Source organism: Callionymus lyra, chromosome 3, assembly GCF_982586985.1.
Source record: "Callionymus lyra chromosome 3, fCalLyr1.hap1.1, whole genome shotgun sequence".
NCBI lineage: Eukaryota > Metazoa > Chordata > Actinopteri > Syngnathiformes > Callionymidae > Callionymus > Callionymus lyra.
The window spans coordinates 30,098,647-30,111,681 of NC_141820.1; the positions used below are offsets into that span (position 1 = coordinate 30,098,647).

Consider the following 13,035-nt stretch of genomic DNA (forward strand, 5'->3'; position numbering starts at 1 on the left):
GTAATAAATATCTTAAATGTATTATTATTATTGTTTTGCAGCATTATTATAGTGATAAAGCAAGTCAATTATGTCTTTTTTTTTTTACAATATATTTGTAAATCAACTAAATAAAGCAGCCAGACTAAACCTTTTTTTCTGATCATAATTTACAAATTATATATTTTCCCCCAAAAGGGTTCTAATTGACACAATCTTTACTAAAGTGTGTTGCTAGATAATATACATATGTGTAAACAAAAATATGTGTATATATGCCCCTGCAAATATCTAGTGTATTGCATAGATATGAGGGTTTTTAGTAAAACAAATGCAGGTTAGATGTTTCCCTTAAATGTATTACAAGCATGATGTTGCAAAACCACAACATACAAGGGATTATCTTCATACAAGTAGCGCACCTTCAATCACAGACAGACATATTGCGTTCATGCACATCTGAAATGTACCAGTAGATCTTTGAAGTAACTCTAGATATCCTAGAAAAACATTCGTTTATAACCAAGAGCCCAGTGTGTGGCTTTGACAACAAACCGTCCACATGATTAGCCACAGCCAGTACAGTGGCCTTGACTGCTAGCATGTACAGTTAGCTTCAGCTAAACTTAGCACAGCCAGGGTTTTTGCAATGTATAGCTCGTTTTATTCGGGTTTACAACAATCAGCCGCCTTAATATATACGTTAATAAAACAAATACAATATTATTTTTTGCATTTCACGCCTGGGTTCAGTGGCCTAATCGTGGAGCAGCTTCGTCAACTCACAGGCTAGTGTAGCAACACAAGCTAGCAGAGCTACACAGGCTAACCGTCGGGTCTATAATCCACTCCCGGATCTAATGCATGGAATAATCCATATATTATTAAAGAGTTATTGTCATTAAACACAAACACATCCTGGAGATTATTGTGGTTAATATTTAATCAACAAAAAAAGTGTGTTTATGCCCAGGCTGGTGTTGCCAGGATGAATATTACCTAGAAGGGATGTTGCTATCTTTTACCATTTTAAAGTACTATATATAAAATAATTAAAGTAAATTATATTTATATAGTTCATCTGATGCATTAGTTAACGATCAGTGCTTGTATTTTATTAGGAGTTCCATGGAAAAAGCAAAGGAAAGATGTCCGAAAATGGCACTCTTGTGTTAGCTTGTTTACACTCGTCGTTATCCTTTAGATTTTTTATTATTTAAACACATATTTTATCTCCATCTTTACGTGATCCAGGCAAACAAAAGCTCGCGGATTCTCGAGGTCTTCACCCACAATAACACACACCAGTGAGGGGGAACAATGTCCCTCACGCTGGGGGGAACCAAACCCCGGGTCTCCGTCTGACCCTCGACATTGTTTCTCTCACCGCAGTTGAAGAAGGCTGCCGTGTCCGCGCAGTCCTTCAGCGTCTCCTCCGCTGCCTCCCCGGAGCTCATGGCTGCCAAGATCCGAACCCGCGGCTCAGTATCTCCCCCGAAAAAATGGTCCGAGCGATGATGACACACATTCACTCCCGCGATCCAACGCTCGCGTCACCAACGACACATGGCGGCGTGTTGTTTAAAGAAGCCACACGTTTAGCTACGTTTTCCAGCGAACCATCCCCATCTTTGAGAGAAGTCCGTCGACGAGCAGCGACAAGAGGGGGGGAGCCCGGTGCCTGCTCGCAGAGGAGCCGAGGGGAGAGTCGCTGTGGCGGGGAGGAGGAGGAGGAGGAGGAGGAGGAGGAGGGCGGGAGGGGCCGGGGCTCGGTCTGAGCGATGTGTGTTTGTGTGTCAGAGGAACATTAAATATATATACGTTCAATAGTGGGGTTCGACAGCTTTGACGAGGCTTTTCTACATGTCTAAAAATGAACATCTGTCGATCAGAACATCAGAAAATGTCACATTTTTAACTCATTTTGTATTAGAAAGATTCACGTTTAGTAACAATTTATACATTCTTATATTCTGTCAAACTGTTTCAGTTATTATGCTGGGGCTCATTTTTATTTTATTTTTTTCCTCATTTAATTTAATTTCCACTGGGCTTTGTTGAACTACTACTGCCACCTAGTGTGTACACAATGAACTGCCGACGTAAATACTGGAATCATATGGAACATAATGGAAGATAAAGTAAATCAAAACACCATGTATGGTTGCTTATGTATTGTTTTTGATAATGGACTGCTTTTAAATAAAAGATGTGGGTAGAAAAAATGTCCTGTTTACAACACATTATATGACCGGAAAACAAATAGTTAACAGAGATAATAATAACATAGAAGAAATAAGAAATAGCATTGTAAGTAAGTAAGTAAGTAAGTAATTTTTATTTGTATAGCGCTTTTCTAGACCAGGGTCACAAAGCACTTGAACAATCAAAACAATATTCAATAAAGTATATACTTTAAAGATCAAGATACAACTGATAACACAACAGGAGTTCCAGAAAACCAAGGAAAAGCCTGAACAAATAAAAACGTTGAACTTAATTTTCACATTACATATAAAATGCTCATGTTAATCATATTAAATACATAGTGATCACATAAATGATCACAAACTATAGTAAAGCAAACAGAATTTAGTAACGTTAATAATCCATAAACCCAAAAAATAAACTCAGGTATGAATTCTATATTTAGTTCTGTGAAATGGAAAAGTATAAATCTGGAGCAGATATAATACTGTTTGTCTCTCTTCTCCTTTTCAATCTGAAAAAATATATTGTCTGATGATTATAGTTGCAAAGCGTGGTTATTATAGTAAATGATTATTTCATTATAGTTAAACATTGGTTTATTGAAGTTCAAAGTTGTTTGATTAAAGTTTATAGATGTTTGAACGCAGATGCAAACAGGGTTTATGTTTATAATTTGGCTGACTACAGGGGGAAATGTCTGATTATAGTTGAAAAATCTATGATTGTATGTGTACAATGATTTATTTAGAACGTAAATTGTGTAGGACTCCAAGTGTACAGTTGTTGAAAACTGTCTACAGCGGAAAAAGTATGTTTATAGTTGAGAAAGATTGTACATATGTGATCTATACAAAGAAATATATGTCTATATAGTCTATAAAGTTCTCTGACCATAATAGTTGTGATTGTGTAGATATGAGATATGATATATAAACAAAGATAATAGGATTTTATATATATATGCATACTTTAGGACCTTTAGAATGAGCAAATCCTTTATTGTGTCCTAAATGTGTGGCATTATCTTCACCCCATAACTCATTCAAGTACTCAAAACAGAACTAGTTAAGGTACATATTATTATAAAAGTTATGGATGAAGATTCCAAGTGGATTCTAGTCCGGAAAATGTGGTTACCACTGGGAAAACCTGACCAAAATCGAGAGGTTGTCCACCGTGGCATGGTATGTGTTTATATTGGTATGTGTGTATATTGATGTATATATATATATATATATATATATATATATATATATATATATATATATATATATATATATTTATGTATGCATACTGTTATACGATGCAAAACATATATATATATATATATATATATATATATATGTATATATATGTATGCATACTGTTATACGATGCAAAACATAATTCAGTATAAACATGCGTTTGCTCTTAATATTTAGAATCGTCCACTAGAGGGAAGAGTTGTACCAGTTGTGAATCGGCTGGTTTATCCAACAAAAAGTTAAAAACCCACTTAATTCAAGGCGTGCTGTGAACACAATTTTAAACTTCTCCCTAATGTTTTCTCCAATTTTTTCAAACTTCCCCCAACCTTCTCTCTGGATGTTAGTTATTAGGTTATTATTCTTATTATCAGGGATAACTAAGATCCCGTCTAATCCAAGATTGTCAAGACAGATTTACAACTCGTTGTAAATACATCACATACATACCCTGCGACGAAGAACAACCTCTCGAATTTCGTCAGGTCATTCCAGTGGTAACCATCTTAAACTTGGCATAGAATCCTCTTGGAATCCTCATCTCAACTTGTTTTTATGATATGTACCTTAACTAGTATTCGAATGAGTTATGGGGTGAAGATAATGCCATACATTTAGGACACAATAAAGGATTTTCTCATCCTAAAGTTCCTTTAAATATTTATTTTAGAGACGCTGGTGCCATTGTCCCCTCACTTGATAATAAGTTTGAAAGAAAATATTGACAAATTAGAGCTCATGCAGATTGTTTTATCTTAGAAATGTTGAAATCTTGCTTTATTTGTGCTATTTGTTCAATGTAATCTCTTTTGTAACGTGTCTTCCTGTAGAGCCGCAGGACATAAACCCAGACTCACACTCTGAGATACCTGGATGTTATTTATACTTTGTCTGCTGATCCATCTGCTGTCTCCTCCAAACAAAAGCACATATTCCTCACAGAGCTGCAGGCGTCGTCTGTCCGATGTCAGGAATCGATTCTTCTGTCAGTGAGACTCAGACACAGTGACAAGTTCACTCAGAGATAGAACGAAGGCAGCAGTGAAACCATAACATCCTTCTTTTACTGTTGCTTCAAATGGACTAAAAGTAAAAGGCCTTCATAACCAAACACTATCAAAACTTATCATATTTTTTTACTAGCCTAACAAAGGGTATATTTGTTACATAGACTCTGTATAATCTGTCCCTTAGATTAGAATCTTTGTGACTCATAACTAAAATTTAATTATAATTTTCTTAAATTATAAACTTATCATAATTACCCAGGAATAATTTGTTGAATTCAAGCTTTTTATCAGTAAATATTAATGGTGTCACGCCAACGTTTATACTCACATTAATAGTGATAACGACTTGTTTATATGACCTACATTTAAAATATAGGATTAGTAGTAATATTCAAATACATTGAAGTTTGTTGACAGAAGTATATTTTAAATGTAATTGTACTAAACTTGTATTTTAGCGTTTGCCTGTGAATGTTGTACATGTCTAAAATTCGTACCATAATAATAACTTTTTAATCAGTTATATAAAAAACAAAACAATATTCCTTTTTAATTTGCATTTAAATCAATCATCGTAGTTAAAAGCTACGACCCGACCAGGTGTCCCTGAACGCACCAGTATCCAGGCAACCGCACACAAACCTGCAGCTTCAAGCCACACACACACACACACACACACACACGACTCACCTGCCACGAATACTGTATTTATCTGTTTGTTTATCAGACAAACATGGACGTGTCAGTTGAGGGGGAAACCAAACCGCTCTCCACGCTCTCTGCCTTCAGTTATATCCCGCCTCGGAGGAAGGAACCCAAAGAATTGTCCTATTTTCAAAGTGAACCTAAGGTACTTTGGCATGTCGACGTCATTGACGCTAACTTAACAATAAATCCTAAAACTTTGTTGAAATACATATATCATATGAAAGCATACTTGTATTTAATTCAATTTATTATGTATAGGTATATATCAATTTTTTTAAATGTATACGTTTAGCTAATTGCTTATATTTAAGCATTGATCCATGTTAATGTATATTTACTTTTACAAAAATGAAATACTGTTGATATTTGAGATCAGACATGCACCTGAATTTCCAATCATTTCTGCAAAGAAAAAACTTTATCTTCAAGCAGAGTTCATGAATCGGAAAATTGAGTTTTGTGTCCATCTCCTCACCAACATGTGCTGCAGGCTCCAGACGTGTTCACGTATGACCAGTTGTTCCACCAGGACCTGGGCTATGACGAGAACATTCCCAGGGATGATCGAAGGCACTACAAAGGGAGAGGGCTGGACATACATGGGGAGGTTCGTGACTTTTGCTGCACCATGTCATCCAATCAAGATCACGGTGGTACAGAGGCTGATGGACAATTGACAGTCAGTTGTGTTTAATTAAGTCACAATCTGTCGTGGAAAGTAGTTGGAAAATCTAGTCTAAAGAAAAGTCGCACCATCAGTGTCTTGGTTTGCATCCAAGAAAAGTAAAAAAAAAAAGAAAAAGTAGAACAATGGAAAATCTCGGCTTCAAAATTGGCATCATAAAAAAATCCCTACTTGCAAAACATTTAGGAACCTGTTATTGTGAGTTACACGTCTGGAGTGTAAATAATTCACCAGCCTGAGTGTGTTTGAACAGCTCATCCTTGCACACTTCAAACGCTACAACAACACGTTTCAAGGAAGGTAAAAATAAAAGTGTGTGTTATTTGAATGAGCTCTGTCGATGGTTGCCTCTCAAAACTGTGTTACTTTTCTTTGTTTTGTGACACATTTCTTCAAGACATTTGTTTTTGAATCCCCAACGTCTCCTTGAAACAATTATTTATGTCAGAGCTGGCACTCTAGTTTCTGGGTCACTGGAAGTGGAAAAAGGAGGTGAAGAAAGCAGTCGCACACACACACACACACACATGGAGTATATAATTAGTCAGCAGAGTCTGTCAGAGTTTGACAGCTTCTGCAGAATGGAGATCCCTTTTTAAATTCATATTTGAATAAGAATCAAATGCAATATATATATAGAGAGAGTATTCAAGCAGCGAGTAACTTCTTCTCCAGTTTTCTCGAGATAATAATAATCGACGGCGTTCCGTCAAAATAAACAAGGCGATATTAAACTTCAGTCTTCTCATTAAGTCACCACGATGAAGAAGATCGTATCTTTTTCTCGGGAAAAAGTTTCCACATCATCGCCAGGGGCTGTTGAAATCATCTCCAGTCAACATTTACACCAAGTTCAGGAGCTTACACATGAGATTCTGCAGCAAAGTTTCAGAAATTCAGGTAATTTAAAGTTCAGCTCCAGGAAAGAAAATGTTCTGCACAATTTGTATTCATCGCAGTTACGACTCAACTCTGTCTTCTGTGAGCTGCCAGCGGACATTTTGGAGAGCTGAAAGACAGTTTAAAGAGAATTTCTGAACGCTTCAAATACTTGAAAACACTGTGTTTTGAGTGTGAGAACGAGCTGTTTTCTGAGTTTTCATCTTGGAGGTAGGAAAAAAGGGATTGAGCTTCTCTGTCTCTTCTGTCGGCTTATTGACCCTCAGGAGGAGTCCAGGAGCGTACCGGTGAGATCGTCTTCGGAGTACGGCCGCCGTCCAGCTCTCCTCTCCTACCAGTCCGAGCGCCAGCATGCTCGCGTGGCTCGTATTAAAGCGGACTTCTTCATGAAAAATGGGATCACTTGGAGTCTGGCGGGAGAAGATTAAAAAGAAGAGGGGAAAAAAAAACAGTAGCGTTGACGAGTCTCAGCTTCAAAGCAACTGCTCCTCATCGGAACTTAATCTTGTAAAATCAGAATTACAGCATCATGTGCAGATGATAATGGCTGTCAGGTGCTGCTGCCTCAAAACTTTCCTCAGTTATAATCACGTTCTCTGGAGTTTTGTAGAAAATATGTAGAAGGTACATTATCTCCTTCTTACTCTCCACTTTTACAGCTAAATTTGGACAAAACTGAAACTCTTGTTATTGCTCCTGATGATAAAGTTCTAGGGTTGAGTCAGAACTTGGGTGACTTAGGTCAGTCTGTCAAACTGAGCCTGAGAAACCTGGGTGTTGTATTTGAAAATGACTCTAGTCCAACACTGCAGAAAACTGACCAAAAACTGTTTCCTTCAACTGAGAAAAATCTCTAAACTTAGGAAAATGTTGACACAACATGATCTGGAGCTTGTAATCCATGCGTTTGTTTCTTCTCGTCTGGACTATTGTAACAGTTTGTTTTCATGTCTAAACAAGAAGGATCTGTCTCGTCTGCAGTTGATTCAGAACTCTGCAGCGAGAATTCTGAACCACTCTAGTAGAAGAACTCACATTTCTCTGATCCTTAAAACTCTTCACTGGCTGCCAGTTTCTTTCAGGATCAATTTTAAAATTCTGGTTCTTACTTTCAGATCTATTCATGGTCAGGCTCCTCCTTACATCACTGATCTGATCCAGTCTTACAACCCAGCTCGAGCTCTGAGGTCTGTGGATCAGAATCTACTGATGGTTCCTGAACACGCTTCAGAGAAATCCTTCCAGGCTGTTGCTCCTAAGCTTTGGAACGATCTTCCTCTCCCTCTGTGTTTGATGGATCTACTGACTCCTTCAGAAACATCTTAAGACATTCTTATTCGTGCAGGATTTTCACTGATTTTCGGTTTGTCTTATGTATATTTTCTGAATGTATGAAAAACAATAAAAATCAATATATTCCAGAAGACACACCTTTACCTTTTATTCAAAGACCTCTGTTCACTTGTCCTGGAAGAATTCGAAAGCATTGGAGGCACCCTGTTTATCCATTTTTTTATCCAAACATTTAATGAATAACAAAAGCAACGAACGGAACACATGTTGCTGTTTGCTTTCATCCCTAATGGACAATAAATCCGGAAGCCACCTACTATTTAGTGGACCACTAATGCACCTCTAGAGCTAGAAATACCACTCACAAAGTCTGGCCGTCCCACAGGAAACGCATCGCCGGCCTTGTGTGACAGTAAACAATTTGAACGAACTCATAGAAACCAGCTGCTCACGTCTTCAAAGGCACACACGCCCGAATCATTCATCCGAGTCACGTCATATTTACAAGATGTGAAAAGTGAAGGACGTACGAGGAACAGAGTTCAACTATATTAACTCCACAAAACTGTTGAGCACTTGTCGACACTAAAAGATCATTTTAGTAGTATTGATTTGACAATAAAAATACGATGAGTCGTCGAAAATAATGGATGTTTTCCAAGCAGGTACCGTATTGCAGTAGATTCGTTGGGAGAGGGGACTTCCTTCCTCGGGTGTCGGTGCAGTCGTGAGGCTGAGGAGATGTGACAGCGAGCAGGAGGATCCATCAGGCGTGAGTGAAGGCTTCGCTCTCAGGCTCGGCCACCACAACGTCAGCCACTGATTACCTCCTGACCTGGACTAAGGTAGAGTCACATCCTGGACTCTCTTTGTACCACTTGAAGCACCGAGGGACTCCACTTGGCTTGAGTCCACGCCAGTCCTTTTTTTTTTCCAATAAGTAGGTACAGAGCGTGACAACTCACTGCAAATGCCACTCCTGGAGTCTATTTTTGGGGGGAGTCGCTCAAGGCATCAGAGTACCCTGAGACAGGGATCGCGTCATCTCCGTGTGGACGAAGTACGTCTTCAGCTCTCCTTTGCCCTTCACGTTGATGATCCCGCGGCAACAGCACATGTACCCGAGCACTGATAAGATCCGACTGGTCTCCTCCGTGACCTGGAAAGGAGGGACACAGGTTTGAGCCGAGGATCGGGATCAGTCGGTGGTTCAAATCATGGACCTGTATTCTTCCCAGGACTCCGGTGGACTCCATCCGACTGGCCACGTTGACGCTGTTTCCCCAGATGTCGTACTGAGGTTTCTGCGCTCCGATCACACCTGCTATTACTGGTCCGTGGTTGATCCCTGCCGAAGGTCAACCATCTCAAATCAATCAACAAATAGTGACTATTTAACAATGCTTTATATTGAGCTTTGTTTCTTGGATTGTTGTTCTTCAATGTGAACTAAATGTTTTGTAACATTTTAATTTTGATTTATTGCTGCCACTCAGGGCACAACTTTGGTTGGGCAACCAGGTGGGTTAAATGCAGACTGATTGGAGACGCTTCAGTTTTCATTACATTTTAAAATGTTTTAACAGAGAACAAATGACATTTCAACTAATCAACCGAGTGCAATTTTCTTTTTACTAGTAACTGATAGCAAGAAAATGTAAACAGTTTGGATGCTCCAGGTAACATATGTCAAACTCATGGCCTAGGGGGGGCCAAACGTGGTCCTCTAAGTCATTTGATGTGGCCTGTAGGACGGTTGGCTCAAAATCATTATATATCAATGTTCATGACCTATAAACATGTCGGTGTTGATGATAAGACGGACAGATTTTTAACAATACCAGTTCAACTGGAATTTGATTAGCGAAGTAAAATACACAGATATTAATAAGATTAATAAAGCCTCAAGGAATGATAATAAAATATCAAAATTTCCTTTTCGGTAATTATAATTTGTTTTGGCCGTTCGTGTGAATGAGTTCTGCTTTAGGGGACTTCCCCTAAAGCAGAACTCCTGATGTTTCGCTTTCACAAAGTTTTCCAAGTTTTTAAAAAGGTCTGAGGGTTTATACCAGGTTTTTTTTCACAGTGTAGGAGGACCTGTGCATGGGGCAGCCACACAGAGTACTGTAGGGGGGTCTGGGGTTCCCCCCGGGAAATTTAGAATTTGAAACACTCATTTCCTGAATTTTTAGGGCTACATTTTGTGAAATAAGGGCAGAAAATAAAGAAAATCAAAGGGGATCAAAATCACAGTGTAGGGGTCCCCTCTGCTGAATGACACTGGCGAGAACCCTGGTATTATTTGGACGTTTCAATCGCCACTTTTACAAGCTGCTATTGGCTGCAGGGGGAGTGTGAAGAACAAGAGTTCATGTTGTTTTGATGCTTTTTCCGCTCAGTTTCTTCCACTACAGGGTGTTATTTTAAAAGAAGTGACTAGTCTCATCAGTCACTCCAAGTGAATATATTTACCGATTCGAAGTTTGAATTCATTAAAGGAGTGTTTGTTGATGACGTCCAGCTTCCCGACCAGAGCGAAGGCGAACTCCACCATGGTGCCGATGTGCATGTTCTGCCTGTCGTGATCCTGAACATAGGAGGCAGAACACGAGCTATACATGAGTATTTGTTGTCTGTGACTAGAGTGAGCTTCAGATGTTGAGACGAATCACTCGTGTTATATTGGTACGTGTGTCCGTGTCAAACCTCTGGTCCAGGAGTGACATTCAGTCCAGTCGCTGCCATGTAAGTGCTCCCGATGGTCTTTATCTTTTCCACTCCACTGAACTTTGGTTTGGACAGCAGCTGAGAAGAAGCACACCTCAGTGTCAGTCGTCTGCCTCGGGGAGGAAGTGACGGAAGAAAGAAACAAGAGACGAGCACCTCATCAAAATCTGCGATGATCTCATTTAGCAGGCGGAGACACTCCAGTCCTTCCTTGTTGACGTCCGATTCTGTGTAGAACTCCTTAAAGTCTGGGATGGAGGCGAACATCACGCACACCGACTCGTACGACTGATGATAGAGGTCCTGCTCACGAGAGAGGACATCGAAGTGTGGAGATCGATGACGTCAAACAAAATAACAGATCGAACCAGTGAAGGAGCTTCTACCTCATTTTTCCAATTTCGTCCCAGAAAATGCTCTGCGACGTGGGCAGGGAGGACATTCTCCAACAGGACCCGGTTCAGGTTCTCCATGGTTTCAATCTCCTCACACTCCCTCTTGAACTTGTCCCTCCACAGAAAGTCCAGCCTGCAGTAATACTCGTTCTATTTCAGGAAAACACACAGAAAAGTGTCACTAAAGTCGTGATCCAACTCAAGAGAAGAAAACTACATTCACTCAATTGTATTTGTGAAAACAAACAGTTTGGATTAGGGCTACTTTTTAGCAATATTTAAATCAGAAATCAGTATGTGTTTTTTGTTTTTGTTTTACTATACAATGGCTTGTATTTCCGTATTGATAGAATCATTTAAAGTTCAGTGTAGGCCAGGCCTGCATTTCTTAGGGTAAAAGTAGATGAATTGATACATTTATTGATTTTAATAAAACATCTTTATTTAAATTGAAATCTGTAAAAAATGTAAATCCTTAAATAATGAATACTATGACAATTGTAAATATCACATAAAATGGACGGACGGATTGAAGGGCAGATAGATTATTTGTGGGAAATAAGTTTGTACATCAAAAACCGTCAAAAAGAGCAAGAAATGCATTTTACATACCGAATAACTTATGGAGTTCAAAACAGTATTCTACAAAAACAAAACTTAAACTTGACTTAAGTTGTAAGTAAGTAAGTAATAGTCATTTGTGAAGCGCATTTCTAGACCAGGGTCACAAAACAGTATTCTACAAAAACAAAACTTGACTTAAGTGGTAAGTAATAGTAGAATACATGGCGACGAACTGTGGCGAAAGAACTGGAGTGCTTTAACCACAGTGGTTAAAGCACTCCAGTTGAGGTTTGCTCAAGACGGAAGGAGCCGGCAGCAAGTTCCTACACGGACTGATGTTATTTAAGTGACCTCCGTCTTTGTTTCAAAATAAGAATGCAGTTGAAGTGAGATGAGGATTAAAGTATACACAGTATAAACACTTTGTACATCTTATTAGAACATGCTGGATAAAGACGATGTATTTAGATGTACCTTGAACGACATCAAAAGATAATATTTCACAAAACATCCCAATTACCTTTCTCCATTTTTCTCATTACCTGTTCAAGCTACTTGGACTTTACTTATTAAAAGTGGACCATTGTTTAATTTTCTAACTAGTAAAGCTCTCGTCCAATTAGCAAAAACTTTACAAACATCGTTTCTTTAGAAAAACTATATTAGGACATGAAAAAAGTCAAAGTGAAACACTGTCCTGTTTATCAGGCATGATGACAGGCCAACGTGTATTTCTTTTGAATGTCATGGAATCTTTGTGATTGACTGGTAGACCATGATCTACATATAAAGCAACCCTTCATCAACAAATAGCATTTAAAAGTAACCCTTCATTAAAAAACAAGCCGGTCAATGCGTACCCTAAATATATTCTTCTCTACCAGAAAAGTTTCCATCTTTGCTAAATAAACATGATTTATTCAGTGTTTTATTGAATCTCTAAAGCATAACCTGGAGCCAAAGACGCAAACGCCTACTTTGAGTATTGAATTAAAATGAAGTTGTCATGAACCGCATTTAAAACTCTTTACTTGAGTTAATGTCTTGGAATGAAACATCATACTAAACATGATTTATATTTTTCTAAGATAACGCTTCTTTCTCACGCTTGAAGGGAACACGTCTAGATATGTAAGCGAGACTCTCTGGGTCGGGGCATCTCAGGAGTGCAGGCCGACCGCTGACCTCTTCATCAAGAGATCCTGAGGCCTCATGCTGCCTCTGTGTCGCCCCCTGCAGACACCACTGCGCTGATGTGTGTGCTCCGCTGTGAACAAATATTTAATGCAAGTTGTAACCAGCCTGCATGATGCATG

General features: G+C 38.8%; 3 protein-coding genes across 9 annotated transcripts in view; 1 reads left to right on the forward strand and 2 right to left on the reverse strand.

Moving 5' to 3' along the window:
• The window catches only part of LOC148084431 (triple functional domain protein-like), a 68,236-nt gene extending 66,562 nt beyond the window's left edge, over positions 1-1,674 (reverse strand). For all 5 annotated transcript variants that reach the window (XM_087787506.1, XM_087787502.1, XM_087787504.1 and 2 more), the window contains exon 1: positions 1,367-1,674. In XM_087787506.1, coding sequence (XP_087643632.1) covers positions 1,367-1,436 — 70 coding nt within the window. In that variant the 5' untranslated portion in view covers positions 1,437-1,674. The remainder of the gene's footprint in view (positions 1-1,366) is intronic.
• Positions 1,675-5,130: 3,456 nt separating this feature from the next.
• On the forward strand, positions 5,131-8,163 carry cfap90 (cilia and flagella associated protein 90). Its single transcript, XM_087787544.1, has 3 exons — positions 5,131-5,294; positions 5,643-5,759; positions 7,853-8,163. Exons 1-3 carry the CDS (start codon positions 5,178-5,180, stop codon positions 7,886-7,888), a joined length of 270 nt encoding a protein of 89 aa, XP_087643670.1. The 5' UTR covers positions 5,131-5,177; the 3' UTR covers positions 7,889-8,163.
• The window catches only part of adcy2b (adenylate cyclase 2b (brain)), a 360,789-nt gene continuing 355,907 nt past the window's right edge, over positions 8,154-13,035 (reverse strand). For all 3 annotated transcript variants that reach the window (XM_087787525.1, XM_087787524.1, XM_087787523.1), the window contains 6 exons: positions 11,147-11,305; positions 10,917-11,063; positions 10,740-10,838; positions 10,506-10,620; positions 9,254-9,378; positions 8,154-9,189 (listed from right to left, as the gene is read on the reverse strand). In XM_087787525.1, the coding sequence (XP_087643651.1) occupies positions 9,037-9,189; positions 9,254-9,378; positions 10,506-10,620; positions 10,740-10,838; positions 10,917-11,063; positions 11,147-11,305 (798 nt within the window). In that variant the 3' untranslated portion in view covers positions 8,154-9,036. The remainder of the gene's footprint in view (positions 9,190-9,253; positions 9,379-10,505; positions 10,621-10,739; positions 10,839-10,916; positions 11,064-11,146; positions 11,306-13,035) is intronic.

Coding starts and splice junctions, on each gene's coding strand:
- cfap90 (XM_087787544.1), top strand. CDS start 5,178: ATGGACGTGTCAGTTGAGGGGGAAACCAAACCGCTCTCCACGCTCTCT. Junction 5,295..5,642: donor ATTTTCAAAGTGAACCTAAG/GTACTTTGGCAT, acceptor CATGTGCTGCAG/GCTCCAGACGTGTTCACGTA. Junction 5,760..7,852: donor GGCTGGACATACATGGGGAG/GTTCGTGACTTT, acceptor TCTTACTTTCAG/ATCTATTCATGGTCAGGCTC.